Raw genomic sequence first — 19835 nt, 5'->3', positions numbered from 1 at the left:
ATCAAGAAAATGGAGACAGACCAAGTAAATAATCTCATGTTGCAACTAAAACAGCTAGAAAAACAAGAAAAAATGGGACCTAAAGCTACTAGACGAAGCCAGATAACCAAATTGAGAGCAGAGATTAACCAATTAGAAAATCAGAAAACCATAACCAAAATAAACCAAACAAAAAGCTGGCTCTTTGAAAAAATAAACAAAATTGATGGCCCATTGGCAAGATTAATTAAAAAAAGAAGAGAGGAAACCCACATTAATAGGATTAGGGATGCCACGGGAAACATCACAACACGTACCCAAGATATCCAAACAATTCTAACAGACTACTTTCAAAAGCTATACTCTCTAAAGGAAGAAAATCTGGCGGAAATGGATGCATTTTTAGAGAAATACAAGTTACCCAAACTGAGCAAAGAAGAAGTTAACCAATTAAATAAGCCAATATCCTATAATGAGATACAGGAAGCTATCAAAAGTCTTCCAACAAAAAAAGCCCAGGACCAGATGGATTCACAGCAGAATTCTATAAGACCTTTAAAGAAGAACTAATACCCATACTCCTCAAGCTCTTCAGAGAAACAGAGAAGGAGGGAGCTATCCCAAACTCATTCTACGAAGCCAGTATCACACTCATCCCCAAACCAGGCAAAGACCCAACCAAAAAGGAGAATTACAGGCCAATTTCCTTGATGAACACAGATGCAAAGATCCTTAACAAGATTCTAGCTAACAGAATCCAGAAACACATAAAAAAAATAATACACTATGATCAGGTAGGCTTCATCCCAGAGACACAGGGATGGTTTAACATATGTAAGTCAATATATGTAATCCAGCATATCAACAGAGCCAAGGTCAAGAATCACATGATTATCGCCACAGATGCAGAAAAGGCCTTTGATAAAATTCAACATTCATTCATGCTAAAAGCTCTGGAGAAAATAGGAATAGAAGGAACATTTCTAAAAACAATAAAAGCCATTTATGACAGACCAATAGCCAATATTATACTTAATGGGGAAAAGCTACAACCAATCCTCCTAAAAACAGGAACGAGGCAAGGATGCCCACTGTCTCCACTCCTCTTCAACATAGTCCTAGAACCCTTAGCCAGGGCAATAAGGCAAGAAAAAGACATTAAAGGGATCCACATAGGGAAAGAAGAAGTTAAACTATCCCTTTTTGCAGACGACATGATACTATACCTCCACGATCCCAAAAACTCCATCCCCAAACTTTTAGAAATCATAAGTCACTTCGGCAAAATAGCAGGATACAAAATAAACCCACAAAAATCAGTTGCCTTCCTATACACTGATAACGCACAGGAAGAGAGGGAAATAAAGGGAGCAACCCCATTCACAATAACCTCCCAAAAAATAAAATATTTAGGAATTAACCTAACCAAAGATGTAAAAGAACTATTTAATGAGAACTATAAAAAGTTAAAGAAAGAAATTGCAGAAGACACTAGGAAATGGAAAGACCTCCCATGCTCCTGGATAGGCCGACTTAATATAGTAAAGATGGTGATACTTCCAAAACTAATATACAAATTCAATGCAATTCCTATTAAAATCCCAATGACGTACATCACTGAAATACAGAAAACAGTCCAAAAATTTATATGGAACAACAAAAGACCTAGAATAGCCAAAACAATTCTAGGGGATAAAGACAATATGGGAGAGCTATCCATGCTGAACTTCAAACTCTACTACAAAGCTATAATAACAAAGACAGCATGGTACTGGCACAAAAACAGACCCGAAGACCAATGGAACAGAATAGAAGATCCAGATATAAATCCACAGGCCTACAGCCAGCTGATATTCGACAAAGGAGCCAAAGACATATAATGGAAGAAACACAGCCTCTTCAACCGCTGGTGCTGGGAAAACTGGGCAGCCACATGCAGAAAACTAAAAGTGGACCCCAGCCTATCACCATGCACCAACATCAACTCAAAATGGATTAAAGAACTTAACATTAAACCTGAATCTCTGAAACTACTGCAGGACAGAGTAGGAGAGACACTTGAACTAATAGGCACAGGAAGGAACTTCCTGAACAGAGTCCCAGGGTCACAACAAGTTGGAGAGAGACTCGACAAATGGGACTACCTTAAAATAAAAAGCTTCTGCACAGCTAAATCTATCGCAACTAAGCTAGAAAGACAACCAACTAATTGGGAAAAAATATTTACCAGCAATATATCAGACAAGGGGTTAACATCCTGTATATACAGGGAACTCAAGAAACTAATCCCTCCCAAACCTAACAAACCAATTACTAAATGGGCAAGGGAACTAAAGAGGGACTTCTCAAATGAAGAAATAAAAATGGCAAAGAAACACATGAGGAAATGTTCATCATCCCTGGTGGTGAAGGAAATGCAAATAAAGACAACCCTGAGATACCACCTTACCCCAGTCAGAATGTCCCACATCCACAAATCAGCCAACGACAAATGCTGGAGGGGATGTGTAGAAAGAGGAACCCTATTACACTGCTGGTGGGAATGTACACTTATACAACCACTTTGGAAAGCAGTCTAGAAGGTCCTTAGAAAGCCAAAGATTGACCTCCCTTACGACCCAGTCATACCACTTCTAGGCATCTACCCTGAACAACAGGAACCAATATAAAAGGACACGTGCACCTCCATGTTTATTGCAGCACTGTTCGCAATAGCTAGGATATGGAAACAACCTAGATGCCCCACCACAGATGAATGGATCCAAAAATTGTGGTATCTATACACAATGGAATATTATGCAGCCATTAGAAATGACAAAATAATGGCATTTGCAGGGAAATGGATGGAGCTAGAAGGAATCATGTTGAGCGAGGTAAGCCAAGAACGAAGAGACAAACGGTACATGGTCTCCCTGATAAGTGGATACTAAATCCAAAAGGTTAGGTGATACGACAAAACTAACAGGACTTAAGAAACAAAAAACTCCCGCTCATCTGGTTGAACCACTACTAAATATCCCCATGCTGCTGATCACAAATATGGTATATAACATGTGAACACTGTTATATATTACAGACTGTGGTAGACAATTTGCTCCAGGGAAGTTAGAATGAACTTGTGACTTTGAAATTATGTAATCATTTAATCACAATCAAAAAAAAAAAAAGAACTTCGGGGAAGGGAGGGAGGGAGGGGATGGTAGGGGGAAAACAATGGAGGGGGTAACAATGTTCAAGAGGAAGTGTACTCATTACCTCACTCATGTAACTGTAACCCTCTGTATAGTAGCTTTACAATTAAAAAAAAAAAAAAAAAAAAAACTCCTAAAAACTGTATGACTAGCATATTTCCTATGACTTCAAACTTTTTTTGGGGGGGTCTGGTTATGGGGCCTGAACTCTGGGCCTGGGCACTGTTCCTCAGCTCTTCAGCTCAAGGCTACCGCTCTACCACTTGAGCCACAGTGCCACTTCCAGTTTTTTTCTTTTTGCTTATGTGGTGCTGAGGAATCGAACCCAGGGCCTCATGCATGCAAGGCAAGTGCTCTACCACTGAGCCACCTTCCCAGCCCGACTTCAAACTTTTATGAGATAGTAAAAGCTCTTTTTAAAATTTTAATTGAGTAAATGTAAGATCCTCTATTTTCAACTGCCAGTGCAAGAATAATTTAAGATGGCTGGGGTTGGTCTTGGCTTTTACTTCTAGAAAGCAAAGGTTGGTCCTTGGATGGCAGCTAGAAACTTGGCTTTTGAAAACATTGCCTAAATGATAAGGTTACGACTACCATGTCAATCTACTCTGACTGTATAATGAGACTATGGTAGACTACTATTTTCCTATTCCAGCTGAAATTTTGGTTGACATCAAGTACCTATGCAACCATCCTGAACTTGAAAAAACCCTGAACTCTAAATCTCAACTGGAGTTCCTTACGCTCTGCATACTGTAACAGAATCTGTGAAACTACAGGCAGAGTATAAGAAAGCTGAATATGGACTCCTGACTCTTCATAATGTTTTTCTTTGTGAATGATCTGGTTATGTTACCATGTCACTATAATAAACCTAAGTGATAAATCTGACTATATGCTGAGTCCTGTAACTTCTAGAGAATTCCAGAATTGTGGGTAGAACTGTGGAACCTCTGAAACACTTCTAAGTAACGATATTAAACAAAGACAGACTCTCACCATTATTTCACAAAAATGTATGTTGACAAAATTCTAATCTATAAGTAAAAATGGAATATAACATCAGAATAGAGGCCAGAATTTTAAACGGAATAAATTTAGTATTACAGGAAGTTCATTGTGTTATTCTTACTTTTCTCATTTTGCTGAAGATCTGTGAAATCCTCATCATGTACCAGTAGAGAAATATGTATTGGAACTATAAGTTGGATTTTTTTTTTGTCCCACAAATTACTTACTTTTTGGTACTGAAAGTACTAAGCACAAATGACGTATGTACAGGCATATTTTTTTAAAAAACTGAGTAAGTCACCAAAGACCTTATTGAAATAGTCTATTTTAACTGTAAAAAAAAGAACAAAAAAGAAAAGAACAGCTGGGTACTAATGGTTCACAACTATAATTCTAGCTATTCAGCAGAAAAGATGGAGGTTCAAAGCCAGCTCCAGCAGAAAATTCAGCAAGACTCCATTTCCAATTTAAAAAAAGGATAGCTGCAAGGGTGGTTGAAATGGTTGAACACTAGTAGCGAGCAAGTGAGATAAGTGAGCCCAAGGCCTTCAGTTCAAGTCCCAAACAATAACAAAAAAAAATAAAGAAAAAAATTACATATAGAAAACACAGTTTTTTTCCAAACACAGTTACCATTAAATGAACCCATCAAATCAGCTCTTCCCACAGGGTGCAGAATGTTTTTTAAAGACACACACACACACACACACACACACACACACACACAAACTTCAATTTTATCCATATATATATATATATATATTCCTGTGTTTCAGTAATTATAGTTCCTCAATTTCCAATGATATAACATGTTCAGTTGAAAAATGTTCTCAAATTCCCTTTACTATAATAAATAACAATTTTCAAAGAATGGATGTTGAGATACATTCTCAGTCTTCTAAGAGGGTTTCAGAACTGCTATGGCAGCAGATTCCCATAGAGGAAGCACACACCTTTTGCTGTAGTTCTTTTACTGCAGAATCTCTATCCATGCATGCCTGTCGGAAGGCCTCATATGCTTTATTGAGTTGCTCACCAATGTTTTTATCCATTCCTCTTTTTCCTGTACCATCACTATAAAGGACAGAGCAAATGGCAGGTCTGAAAAATAATCAAAATAATTCAGTTACTCAGTTATACAAATCTCATTTAAAAAAATGCATCGTAAGACAGTCCTATAAGGCCTGACATAGCACCAAGTACTACAAAGGGTTATAAAGGCATTAACATTTAATCTAAAATCCTGGCTAGATATTAAAATGCTTTCTATAATTTTTAAATATTCACTATTAATATTCTAGTTAATAAAGGGGAGTTCTAGTTATCTGAATTAGGAAAGGAAGGGAAACAACAAAATGGCAAGACAAAGGACAAACGGGGAATTGCAATAGTGATACTCACAAGATAATAGGTTGGAAATGATCTGTACAACTGGGAGAGGCTTGGGGGTGAAGTGGGAAAAAATGAGGGAGGAGGTAACAAGTTTGGCAAAAAATACTACCTTACTTATGTAACTGTAACCCCTCTGTACATTATCTTGACAATAAAATAAAAAAAATACATTTCAATTGAAAGTATATATTAAAAATGCTACTTTTGGGATTAGCAACCTGTAAATTTAACCACAAAATAGAAACTACAAAAGCATTTTATTATTCATGTTTTATTATAAAAGTGTACAGCATGACTATAAAAGTATATAGCAATGTGGGAAGGGATTTCTTCTTACTAAATGGACAGTTACTCCCATTTACAAGGTGAATTCTTGCTACACTGAAATTAGAGCAAAATTAAATAGATAATAAATGTTTGTGGATGGAGTTCACACTGTTGTTATCACAGAGCAATTAAAATGTGTGAAAATACTCTTATTTTAGCACAAAATCTAGGGAGAGCTGCTGTTGGATTGTATAATAAAAAAAGCAAAATCACATCCGTTTAGTTCTACCCCCCACTACCTATTAGTTTTCCAACTTCCCTGCTGTTTCTAAACTACAGATGATTTTCTCAGAGGAGGTAATTTAGTTTTATCTCAGCTTTCATAACATCTCTAACTACATTCTTTGGCTCTGAGCAGAGAGCTTCCTAATGACTCTGATTCTGTCTGTCCAACTGAAAAAAGCATAAAAATGTTTTTTTCAATACTCCAAAAAACACAGAACAGACAAAGTCATCTATTAATTAAGGGATGACAAAGTATTTCATGTTTTGAAAAAATCCTTTATAATCTGTTTTTAATGTCATAGAATCTTTCATTTTATCTTTGCACACAAAAATGCTGTGTAAAAATATTTTCAAATGAGAAATGTAAAGATTGAGACATATAAAATATGTATAAATATAAAAATGCATCAAGTTGTATTTTATTTATAACTCATAGAAAAATAAAAAATATTTCAAATATATTCTTCAACATCCTAATGTTTACTGTAATATGCAACTACCACTAATTTCAAAATTTTTATCACCTCAAACACAAAGTCTGAACCTATTAAAAGTTAGTACTAATTCCCCTCTTCAACCATCTGTTAGCAACCACTAATCTGTTACTGTCAGTATGGGTTTGCCTCTTTTTGACATTTCATATAAATGGAATCATGTGACATTTCATATAAATGGAATCATTCAATATATGACTTCTATGTCTGGCTTCTTTCACACAAAATAAAATTTCTGAGGTTCATCCATATTGCAATATACCTTTATATGGTTGAATAATTTTCCATTGTATGGATATACAACATTGTGTATTCATTCCTGGACATTTGGGTTGTATCTACTTTTTGACTATTTTGAATAAAGCTACTATGAAAATTTGTGTATATGCACTTGTACAAGCATATGTTTTCAATTCTCTTATATATGTTTAGGAGTGGGAACTGATGGGTCAGATGGTAATTCTTTTTTTTTTTTTTTTTTGTCGGTCATGGGGCCTGAATTCTGGGCCTGGGCGTTTGTCCCTCAGCAATTCAGCTCAAGGCGAGTGCTCTACCACTTGAGCCACACTGCCACTTCTGGTTTTTTCTGCTTATGTGGAGCTGAGGAATCGAAACCAGGGCCCCATGCATACAAGGCAAACACTCACCACTGAGCCACCCCTTCCCAGACCTCAGATGGTCATTCTGTTTAACTTTTTGAGGGACCGTCAACTATTTCCCTAGTAGCTGTACCATTTTACATTTCCAACAGCAACATAAAACATTTCCAATTTCTTTACATCCTCACCCACCTTCTTACAGTCCATTTAAAAAAATCATAGCTATTCTAGTGAGTGTGAAGTAATACCAAATTGCGGTTTGGATTTGCATTTTCCTAATGACTAATGATGTCCAACGTCCATGTACTTGTTGGTCATTTATCTTTGGAGAAAGTTCTATTCAAATCCTTTTTCTCTTTCTTTTATAAGCCTTGCTTTTCCTCTATAGGATAGTAGAAGACAGAGGAGCAGCCAACACACAAAAGTAATTTGTTCTTGTCCAAAGACCATGGTGATTTTATAGCATTCTGAGAATTTTACATATATTATTGAGGAATTGGGGCTCTGGATTTAGGGCTTCTTCTTTCTTTTTTTCTTCTATTCTTCTGAAGAAGAATAAAGGAGCTACGAAAGGCTTGTTGTCATGGGAAAGTTGTCATTGCAGGTCAAAGCTCTTTGCATCCTTTTAATAGCAACCACTCATAAAACCTTTTAATTTTCATGAATTACAATTTACCTATAGTTTTTCCTTAAGCTTCTTATACTTCCTTTTGATGCCATTTCTAAGAATCTAGTGCTTAATCCAAGGTCATGAAGATTTGTCACCTACATTTCCTTTTAAAAGTTTTATTTGTGAATAAGAGGTATGATTTAGATTCATTTTGTGAATATGTGAAGCTATCTAGGTTTCTTGGCACTGTATATTGAAAGACTTTTTGTTTTCTCATTGAGTTGCCTTGATAATGTTGCCAACAACCAACCATAAACAACAATGTCTTTTTTTGTTTGGTTTGTTTATGCTGGGAACTGAACACAGGTTCCCTGTACATATTAAACACATGGTTCTACCACAAAGTTAGATCCCTGGCCTCCCATAAGAGTCCTGTAAACACACAGGTACAAGTAATATTTCAATCTTAGCAGCTGCAATCTTTCATTTTACGATGCAAACTATATCCCTAAACTCTTTTTTTTCTTCTTTAGGTCCAAGACCAGGACTCAATTTGATACCTGCTGCTTTTGTTCATTGGCTAGTGCTCTACCAACTGAGCCATGCCTCCAACCCCTATCCATAATTCATTTGTCAGACTTAATAAAACAAAAATTCCAGGGTCTTTATTTTGTTTTTGGTAGTACTGGGGTTTGAATCAGAGTTTTGTACTTGCTAGGTAGATGCTCTGCTTGAGTAACACCTCCCGCCTTTCTACTCTTATTTTTGCTATTGCAAAAAACTTTTGTCCCTGGCTGTCCTAAACAGCAATCTTTTTACTTATGTTTCCCACCACAGATGGAGTATCAGGCATATGCCACCGGGTCCAACTACTGGCTGAAATGCGGTTTCGTGAATTTTCTGCTCAGACAGGCTTGAACTACAGTTCTCCTGATCTCTGCCTCCTAGTAGCTAAGATTGCAAGCATGGGTCACTGGCACCCAGCTAAACCCAGGGGTTATAGTCATTGCTTCCCGAAGCAATTTTGTTGTTGTTGTTGTTACAGGAATCACAGTGTCATTGCTTTCGGAACTGAAGGAATAGTAATTCTTTAGTCATTTTGCTTAGGAAAATGATGAATCTTGTTAGGATTATTAACATTGCTGGGACTTCTGCCTAGTTGTAAGACACTATGGAAACACAAGCAATTAGCATTAATACAAAGTGTCACATAGAATATTTTATTTAGATACATTTTCATTCAAAAATATGACTATAAAAATACACGAGACTAAAATAGAAGGTATATATATATATATATATATATATATATATACACACTCCTTATAGTATGTGTATATCTAGATATATATATCTCATAAGGACTATAGTATACTGACATATATGAATGCAGAAATAAGAGGTTTAAAGCCACTAAATTATCTGTCATCTTCAAAAGCTGAACATATAACAGCAAATTGTCAGTGAAAACCATACCTGAGTTCATAATCTGAGATAAATGATAACCTTGAATTGGGGCTCTATCTAGCATCACACTTCATTGTGTTATCGAATGAACCTTGTGTAAAAGCTACAAAATTTTTTGTGACACGGTTTTTTTTTTTCCTCTTCATTATAAAAATGGTGTTGGGACTTGATTTCTTGAGTCTGTGAGTTTAAAATATATGTCTGTTCCATCAGAAAGGTACATTATTTTATTATTTTAAACTTAAAAATGTGAATACAGAAGTAAAAGTAGCTGCATCATATGCAAGAAAATTATGCGAAGCCTTCGTTTTAGGTCACTGAATTAGACCATACAAATGTCACTAAGTGGAGCTACTAAGTAAATTCCACATACAATTTCCTGAAATAAGAATGTATGCTGAGGCATTAAGTTTTGTTCAGTATAAATAAATACATAAACAATATATTTAATTCCTAGTTCACAATCAAGAGGTGAAATGGGTGTTAGCTTACTGACTCTGACCAGAGAAAAAGGCAAGTTTTTGAGATCTAGCTTATTTATTTGGACAGATTTAGAATATTAACGCTGAACTTTAAAGCCATGTGTTCAACTATTTTTCAAGGCATTTGTTAAGTGTAAAATTAATTTCACAATGGAGACAGTTACATTTCAATTAAATTTTGGTAGGCCTTCTGCAAAAGTTGCCAGGCTTCAGAAAAATGCTTTTCATTTATAGTAAACATGCTCAGATCCAAGTCCATTACCATTCATGATTGACTGATTGGCAGTAGTGGGGTTTGACCTCAGGGCTTTGTGCTTGGTAGGCAAGAGCTCTACCATTGAGCCACACTGTCATTCCTTTTTGCTTTATTTTTCAGACAATCTAGCACTTTTACCCAGGCTAGTGTCATGTTGCAATACTCCTACCTCTACTTCCTGAATAGGTGTGATTACAGGCATGGGCTATCACACTATACTTCTTTTTTGGGACATGCCTTTGCTAACTCCCTCCCCCCCAACTTCCTTCTTTTCTCTCTCTTTTCTTTCTCTCTTTTCTCTCCCCTGCCTCTCTTTTGCCCAAGCTTGCCTAGAACCATAATCTAGCTGGTATTACAAGTGTGTATACCACCTTTCATGGGCAGCCTTGTTCCCCAAATCCAGAAGTTCCAAACTATAATAACCTGTCTTGGAAACATTCTTTTGTTTATGGTTTCACTTTATTTCTCAATTTAGTTCATTGGTTTTGTTTTACTACATAAAGAAAATATTAAGAAATTTGATATTACATCACAGAAGACAGCCAGACTAGCTGGATACATTGACCTTCCCTTTTGCAATTCTCTGGAAGCCTCAATACTGACTCACCCATCCACCTTTCTCCTTCTAGCAGTAATCTACTTCTCTTCCATCCCCAGTGGTTCCATCAAGAAAGTAAACCAGAGGACAGCAGATTCCCAATCTCTCTATCCCAGAAGGTTTCACCAAGAAAATCTGTGGGCAGCAACCTACTTCCTCTTTCCTCCATTAAAAGCAAGAAAGATAATTTCTTCCTTTGGTAGTTTCCTTGTCCCAACAAAGTATGTTCATTGCTGGGGCCAAAAATCTAATTTAATAAAATGTATCTCATTTCTATTCAATTGCATTAGAAAAAAAATATTTGCTTACTGTGGGCAAGGCATTGTGTGGCGTATAACAAGGTATTTTCACCAAGTTTTCATTTCCTATTAATATTCCATTTGCTGATAAGACTCACAGGCTTAAATGACTGGCCTACAGCTACACAGCAGTGTTACAAATGGGGTTAAATCTTCAAATTTCTTAGTTCAAGGATTGTTCATTAAAGCCAGTTGCAAAGCATATTGGATATGTTCTTTGATAAAACATAATTATTGAGTGCCAATTGTTAAGAAAGATGTGTTGGATATAATGGATTTTATGACAACATCACTGACATGAAACCTACTCTTGTGAAGGAAAGCACCATCAGCTATAACTTATATATGTTACTACAAATAGCACTATAGTTTGGGAAAGGTAAGTGGTCACATTTATTTATAAAGTTAGGACTTTTTTCCATTCACCTTTTTCATTTTCCAGCTAGATGGACTGCTGCAGTAGTAATCTAAGAATATAATAGTAAAGGGAATAGTTTAAGATAGGTAGAACAAGAATTAAGAAGCTTAGCTGATGTTTCAATAGGGGTTTGAACTGATATGAATAACCTCACCATTTCTTTGATATGATTGTCAAATAGCAGTCACCCTTTCTGAAATAAGTTTCCCACTGTTATAAAGATGGTTTGAATGTTTAGTTTCTCAGCATTACTTTCATTGCATAGTTTGTACTTGTTAGGATTACTGAGTGAATCAGACATACAGAACATATATTGTTTGTTTCTCAATATTCCTTTTCTTCTTTAAGTACAAGTACTCATGATTTTTATCTGTTACAGTTATGTTCCTATTTTCTGGTCACTCAAAACATTCAAACATTTATTCTTCACTAAAACAAGCCAGGACATGTACATTTCTCATGTTTTGTTGAGCTTGGTTTTCCTGATGAGGACAACTTGTGAACCTGAGACAATTCTTAGGAATAATAATGATGTTTTCTACAGAAATGACTGATTAAGCCAGAGCATTTTTTTCAAGATGCTTACAAACAATGGTTACTGTAGGATGAAAGAGCTGGATATAATGTCCTTTAATTTTACGATTATATAGTATTACTAAACAAATACAGAGCACAGAAACTTTTGTTAAAAAAAATAGGATACTTATTTTTTCTCACTAATAATGCTATAACTTTAAATGGAGTAGTAATTTTTAGTTTATATTAAAACCTTATATTACACTCTGGTTATATATCTAAAATATTTATAAAAATTTATAACTTTATACAAATTATACTTAAATGATTTGCAAATTAAACATGAAAATATTACATGCATATATTCCCTTCTAAATACTTTAGTAATAATGCTTATCTACAATTTTCTAGCTGTTTACTTATTAGCTTATTTTAGCATTACTTGTCATATCATTCATTGCATAGTTTGTACTTATTGGGAATATTAAGTGAATCAGATATAAAGAACATAAGTTGTTGTTCAATATTGCTTTTGTTCTTTAAGTACAAATACTCATGATTTTTATCTGTTACAGTTATGTGCCTATTTTCAAGTGCTGCTTTGAGAGCTTCTAAAAGGGAAGAACTCTATCCTTACTGGTTCAGTTCTGAATGTTCAGTATATACTACTTTCCTCCCTGGGAAAGAGACAGTCACTGCCCTTTTCTCTAATTAGAGCTCATAATTCAGTGAAACTGACATAAGACAAAATACCTATTCTAAGAGGTCATCTATAAATGTGTTAAAAAAAAAGGTATGAACATATTGGGGGGGGTGGTCAGGGTAGCACAACATAAGTATTTGTAAGACCTCATCTAACGGTTCTCCAGATTTATGCATTTCAGTTCATTTCCTACAAAGAAAAAAAATCTCTTAAAGGTACAAGCAAGATAAGGGCTCGATAGAACAAATAAAATAAGTGAGATTATGAACAGCTTCACAGGGGATGTAACAGTTCAAGTGGGTCCTGAAAGACATGAAGACTTTCAACAAATAGAGCATAAGATAAAAAATATTTGGAAAAGCAGAGGCACTAAGAAGAAGACATTAGCATTTTGCATTCAGTGTCTATTCTACTTACACAAATCTAGTATAACAGTGCAAAAAGGTCAGAGTATCAAGACTGGCTACAATCCAGGTCACCATGTATGCTGCATTATTCATAAAGACCATGAGTGAAGTGGTACTCCTCAGAATGGCAGAGAGCACTACTTACATAAACTACATAGAAACTCAGTTATGGGCAGATTGCAATTGAGTGCCATTCTCACTGTCATTTTTTACTTCTTACTTGTTTACATTAAGGGAGAAATAGAGGGTTTAAGGACATGGAGATGTGTTCATAAGGTAAATTGGATTTCTCAAGTTCTTAATTCCAAAATGATATAGAAAAGACCAGTGGTCATGCCACATATGGAATCACATATGGAGTACTTACTACACAAATTGTGCCCGATGTAAAGCCACAAACAAGGTCATTAAGTTCATCACTGCTGGGTACTGGTGGCTCACACCTGTAATCCTAGCTACTCAGGAGGCTGAGCCAAAGTAGGGATATCTCACAAGATACTATTGCTTTAAGTTAAGGGCTTAAAATAAGAACAGGAGAAAGGGGATTGAAAGATGATTTGAGACATTTTTAAGTAAATTAACAGGATTTAGTGGCAAACTTTATAGACAAACAGCAAGAAAGCAGGGGCTGGGAAGTTAGCTCAGTGGTAGAGTGCTTGCCTGGCATACATGAGGCCCTGGGTTGGATTCCTCAGAACCACATAAGCAGAAAAAGCCGGAAGTGGCACTGTGGCTCAAGTGGTAGGGCACTAGCCTTGAGTTGAAGAGCTGAGGGACAGTGCACAGGCCAAGTTCAGCCCCCATGACTGACAAAAAAGAAGGCAAGAAACCAGTGCTCAGATACCCATAATTCATATTGGTCTAGAAATCTGCATTTTAATTAGGAAAATGTTCGAGGTGATTTTGTTGCAGATAGTCCACAAGTCATTTTTCAAAACCTTAGAGGAACAGTTGTGATAGTCAGATACAAGGAAACAGGAAGAAAATTTGGAGCAGGGGGAGGCACTAAATTCAGCTTTGGACAAAAATGATGTAAGAGAAATAATTAATAATGAAGAGAAAGAACAAACTGAGTGATAACCTACAAGAAGAATGAAGAAATTGCTCACAGGGTACCAGGGGTTCATGCCTGTGAGCCTAGCTACTCAGGAGGCTGAGCCTTAGAGGATCTCAGTTCAAAGCCAGAAAAGATCACAAGACTTTATCTTCAACTAGCCAGCAGCAAAAACTGCAGACTAGAGGGATGGCTTGGGTGGTAGAATGCCAGCAGTGAGCTAAAAAGTCAAACAAGAATATGAAGCACTAAGCCGGGCGCCTGTGGCTCATGCCTATAATCCTAGCTACTAAGAAGGCTGAGATCTGAGGATTGCTATTCAAAGCCAGACTAGGCAGGAAAGTCTATGAGACTCTTATCTCCAGTTAACCACCAGCAAACCAAAGTGGCTCTATGGGCTCAAGTGGTAGAGCACTTGCCTTCATCTGAAGAGCTCAGGGACAGCACCCAGACCCAGAGTTCAAGCCCCAGGACCAACCACAAAAAGAAAAAAGAAAAAAAGAAAAGAAAGAAAGATACAGAAAAGAGCATGAAGTAGAGTTGAAGACTAGGTACTGCCACAGAAAAAAAAGCTGACAAGAACTGACAGCTAAGTATGACTTTCTCACTTGGACATATAAATTCTGTTTTATATGTGACTCTTTAAACTGTTAAAATGGCCAGAATACTCTTACCAAGAAAATGTAGGAACCCCTCCCATAGTTTTAATAAGGAAATAATGTAGAGTTGGAACTCTTATTGTACTTTCCTATACCATGACATGTACACTTTTTGTTTGTACATAGAAACCAAAAAAGGGACAAGCTCACTTATTTAGAATGTTAGAAGAAAAATTAAGATATATACAAAGCATAGCATAGGTCTTTTGTCTTCTGAAAGGCCTATTAATCAAATGGTAGGCAGTTAAATAACAGAAAAAGTAAACCTCTGGCAGAGTGTTTGAATGTGATTTCTCATGTTTCTCTACCAAATTTATAATAATAAAATAACATTATTAATGATTTTTCAAAATAGCAGTTTGCATCTATCATCTGTAGATATAAAATTTTCAGTAATCTTAAAAAAAAACTCCCTCATATGACATAAGTATAATAAATATTACAGGCTATACAGGACAAAGGATAATGTTGTTTCTAAAATACCAATCAAAACCTTATGAGATAGTAAAACAGCTGTTCTTCCATGATGCCCAAGTCATTAACCACACCAGAACAAAATGGAGAATATGAAGGCACAAACCTCTTCGATAGAGAGCAATATTTCAGGAGGTGAAAGAGCTTTACATAAAAAGCTTGTTTTCTCTTTAAGTCATAGTTTAAAATTGCTGAGCAGCCATTTAGCCTCGAGAATATTCCATAGATAAAGAGGAATAGGCAAAGGCCATGTAATTATAAAGCTGTACTCTGTGCTCTTAACCACTGGGATAGCTCTGCTTTTAATTTCCCCGAGGACACCTACAGGCTCTTGGGCAAATGTTTGCAAGTCAAAACTTGTTTTATTAGAAGTAACTGTGAGAATGGCAATGAGAAAATAAAAGTTTCAGAAACTTTCACATTTCCATTTCCAGTCATTCCCAAGATGTTTAAGGCATGACTTTAAATAAATATACATACATAATTTAAGTTTAAAACTAGATCTAATATATATATAGTACATATCATTATATATAATATGTATTATAACACACACACGCACACACACACATATTTGCCAGTCCTGGGGTTTGAACTCAGCCCCTGGGCACTGCCCCTGTGCTTCTTTTGCTGAAGGCTAATATTCTACCACTTGAGCCACAGCACAACTTCCGGCTTTTCTTGAGTGGTTCATTGGAGCTAAGAGTCTCATGGACTTTCTGCCTGGGCTGACTTCCAGTACCACTCTTCAGAGTAGGTATGATTACAGGTGTTAGCCATCCGGCTAGATCTAATACTTTTATAATGTGCAATATACTCTCACTCCAACTGTTAAATATTCTATATGACAGGACCCAAAATCTGAGTAGCCTGACAAGCTTTTTTGGCCCAAACAGAATCTTTCGTTTTTTTAGGGCAACACTCATTTTTTTATAAATGTTAAGTTTCAGATCAAGTAAATTCTAACATTTACTGTGCCATCCTACTGTGGAAGAGCAAGAACTGGTTAAAAAAAAAAAAATGACTTGATGTTTTTACTTTTTTTGTCCCTGAAAAAAAGTTTTAAAGATGCTATAAAAATTACAAACTTCAGTCTTTAGTTAAACTACATTTTCTATGAAACACATTCATTTCTCTAAGACAGTTTGTAGTCTAGGGTATTTGTTTCCTACAGGTTAGCACATTAGACTCATTCAAGGTGGTTAAAAAAAAAATCCTTTCCAAGACTTCTTGAATGATAATTTTGTGTATCACTATTATAAGCCAGGCACTGATAGCTCATGCCTATAATCCTAGCTACTCAGGAGGCTGAGATCTGAGGATTACCTTCAAAGCTAGCCTGGGCAAGAAAATCCGTGTTAGTCTTATCTCCAATAAACCACCAGAAAACCTAAGTGGTGCTGTAGTTAAAGTGGTACAGCGCTCACCCTGAGCTAAAGAGCTGAGGAACTGTGCCCAGGCCCAGAGTTCAAGCTCCAAGACCTAAAAAAAATAATCACTATCATAAGGAGTCAAGTCATAGCTGGTAAAGCATCACAAAATACTACAAATCAAAGCAGGACAATGGTTCACAGACTGCTCCTACCCCATTGATCTGCTTTGTGAATTATTCCATGAGGATATAGAATACAGAAACAAAAATAGCAGTTGCCAAGGTAGAACATTTTTTTTCTTTAAAAAGGAAGTATTTTGATACTTTGGCAGATGTCCCAGAACAACAGCACTTTATTGATCTTGGATCTATGAAATTCCCATAATCCATCAGAGTATACAACAAATGTTTTTACTATTAATGGAACTCTCATGGAGAAATTTGAATATAGCCAGAGCCCTTCCTTAAGTGGTAATGACCCTTTTAGTTTTATATTCTCTTTACTGATACTTAATTATACCAATTCTATTTAACATTTTCAAACTACCAAAATTGGGAGAGAAGATACTTTCTAATGGCATGCCTTCAAAATCTAAAGAGGCCCAAAGCCAAGGACCAGAAGTACAATTTAAACTCTGTTCAAATGGCAAGCACTCCAACAACGAAGGAGTTGTTCTCTATTTCCTCATTGGAAATACTAGAGACATGAGTAGAAATTGACACGTATTTGCCAGGTACTTTATATAAACTAGCTAGTTTTTAATCTTTTCTCTGAAGGATCAAATACTGTCTTCCTTTTGCAGATGAGGAAACTACTTGATTCAAAAGAGTAAGTAAGTTGCTAAGGTCATAGAATTAGCAAATGGAAGAATCAGAAAAATCTAGGTTTCTCTGACCTAAAAGCACAATCATTAGTTCTTTTGTTCTTAATTTAGTTTTTATGTATTTTCTTTGCTAACGCTATATATACATCTACCTTTATGAGTCAAATAGCTCTGCATGCTTAAGAAAAACAACAGTCCTCTGCTTTCCTCTCTCATTTCCTGCTTCACCTTGGCAACAACACTTTTGGCTGATTCTTTTTTTATATTTATCTCTGTATCTCTAAATAAATGTGCAATATTGCCATTATTGATTTGTCAATTTTGTCCTCCCACACATAATATGAACTCAGCTGTCTTTAAACATCCCCTCCCTTCTCTCATTTTTCCAACATAATTATATGCCACTTTTGTTAGATGAGCATTCCATTCAGTTTTACCGTATTTGCTGATAATACTCAGTGCTAATTCTGCTTTCCTAAAAACTTTTTTGAAAAAAATAGTTTGCTTTCTTCCTATGGTCACTAATATGACACCTTAATATATTTATACACTTCAGATATGTTTTTGCTTTAAATCAAATTTATATTTTCAGACAAAACTTTCCTGAGCTTTCTGATTCTATATTAGCTGCTCTCTATGCCTGACAGAAAGCCTTAATCTTAGGACTTTGTTTCACCTTGAATTTACCATTTCCCTTTGCCCATCTTTCTCTCGAACTGAGTACTATCAATAATCCCATTTTTTCTTTTCTTGTTTTACATCTCCATTTGATGGTCCAGATATTAATATAGCTTTCAGAGCAAGAGTGTAAAGGAAGCATAACTGAAAATACCATCTACCCTTGGACCTGATAGTTTGGCCAGAGTAAAAGTTCTAATTTGGAAGTAATTTTTCCTCAGTATTTGAAAAGCTTTGCTGTTGGGCTTGTTTGTTTTGGTGAAGTGCAAACCCATTATGATACACAGTACTCTACTGAACCTATTTCATCCCCCTCCGGAAATCAGTAAGATGTTTTCTCTTTATATTCAATATTCTAAAACTCCTGCTAATTGCAGTTAAGCCTTTTAACCTAGAATTTCATCCTTCAGTTTAGATATTCTCTCAGGAAAAAAAATTCTTGACAATTTCCACCTTTTCCTTTTTTTTCCCTTTTTCCTCCTCCTCCATCCCCACCCCTCCCTTAAATTCAATACTATCTAAATGTGGAATCATCTTCTTCCTCCTCCTCCTCCTTTTGTGGGTCGTGGGGCTTGAACTCTGAGCCAGGGCGCTGTCCCTGAAGCTCTTTAGCTGAAGCCGAGAGCTCTACCACTTGAGCCAAAGTGCCACTTCCAGTTTTCTGGTGGTTTATTGGAGATAAAGAGCCTTTCCTGCCTGGGCTGGCTTTGAAGGGCTATCCTCAGATCTCAGCCTCCTGAGTAGCTAGGATTACAGGTGTAAGCCACTGGCACTGGGCTTTTTTTTGTTTTGTTTTTTGAGACAGAGTCTTGCTATCTAGCCCACCTGGCCTTGAACTCACAATCCTTCTGTCTCAGTCTCTGATTTTCTTACTCTTTTAAAATGAACTTCTGTTATTTCATAGACACAGTGTCTTAAGACCGTTGTCTTTGGAGCTAGTAACATGCTGCCACATTATAGTTAACCAACCAACTTTCTTGGATAAACAAAGTAAAAATCAAAGGTAAGAGTGCTTTAGGTTGTGGGACTGCTTTAGGTTAGGCACTCTCGATCTCAACTACTTGGGTATTACAGGCAGGAAGATTATCATTTTGAGGCTAGCCCAAAAAATTTAGTGAGACTATGTCAAAATACAGGGACTGGTAGAGAGACTTAGTGGATAAGCACATAACCTACCTAGCAAGTGTGAGATCCTAAGGTCAAACCAAGAATTGCCAAGAAAACCAAAAACATTTACAAACAAGTGGGGAATATGTGGCTCCAGTGGTACTGTTTGCCTAGCGTGAATGTGGCCCTAGGTTCAATCTCAAGAAAACAAACAAACAAAAAAAAGTGATGCTTTAGGAACTCCAGCTCCAAGATAGATAAAACCAGATGAAAACGAAGATCTCGCTTTGACCACTTATACATATTAGGATTCACAAACTTGAAAGATTTGATTTCTATCATTTCTACTCCACTGGAGTGATTTGCAATTCTTTAAGGCTTTTGTTTTTTTGTTTTTTTTTGGTGCTGGTCCTGGGGATTGACAGCCTGAGTGCTGTCCATGAGCTTTTTTGCTCAAGGCTAGCACTCTACCATGTCAGCCACAGCAATACTTACAGCTTTTTGGTGGTTAATTGGAGATCAGTCTCATGGACTTTGGGTGTGAGCTAGCTTCATACTGTGATTTCCAGATTTCTCTCCTACATAATTAGGGTTACCAGCGTGAGCCATTAGTGCCCATCAAGGCTTAATTTCTTGAGGGGTGAGGTACAGTGTGGGTGACCTAGGAGAGGAGGAAGGATTCTGTAGGGCTTG

At 36.3% G+C, this 19835-nt stretch overlaps 1 protein-coding gene across 7 annotated transcripts in view; it reads right to left on the bottom strand.

The window, feature by feature from the left end:
- The window catches only part of Tank (TRAF family member associated NFKB activator), a 94630-nt gene that overhangs the window by 58635 nt on the left and 16160 nt on the right, over nucleotides 1–19835 (bottom strand). For all 7 annotated transcript variants that reach the window (XM_042683476.1, XM_042683481.1, XM_042683480.1 and 4 more), the window contains exon 2: nucleotides 5135–5282. In XM_042683476.1, coding sequence (XP_042539410.1) covers nucleotides 5135–5233 — 99 coding nt within the window. In that variant the 5' untranslated portion in view covers nucleotides 5234–5282. The remainder of the gene's footprint in view (nucleotides 1–5134; nucleotides 5283–19835) is intronic.

The sequence above is a fragment of the Dipodomys spectabilis genome, unplaced genomic scaffold (genome assembly GCF_019054845.1).
Source record: "Dipodomys spectabilis isolate Male_0828 unplaced genomic scaffold, ASM1905484v1 ptg000081l, whole genome shotgun sequence".
Lineage (NCBI taxonomy): Eukaryota > Metazoa > Chordata > Mammalia > Rodentia > Heteromyidae > Dipodomys > Dipodomys spectabilis.
Note: the sequence above shows the minus strand (reverse complement) of the source record. Positions and strands in the feature narration are given on the sequence as shown.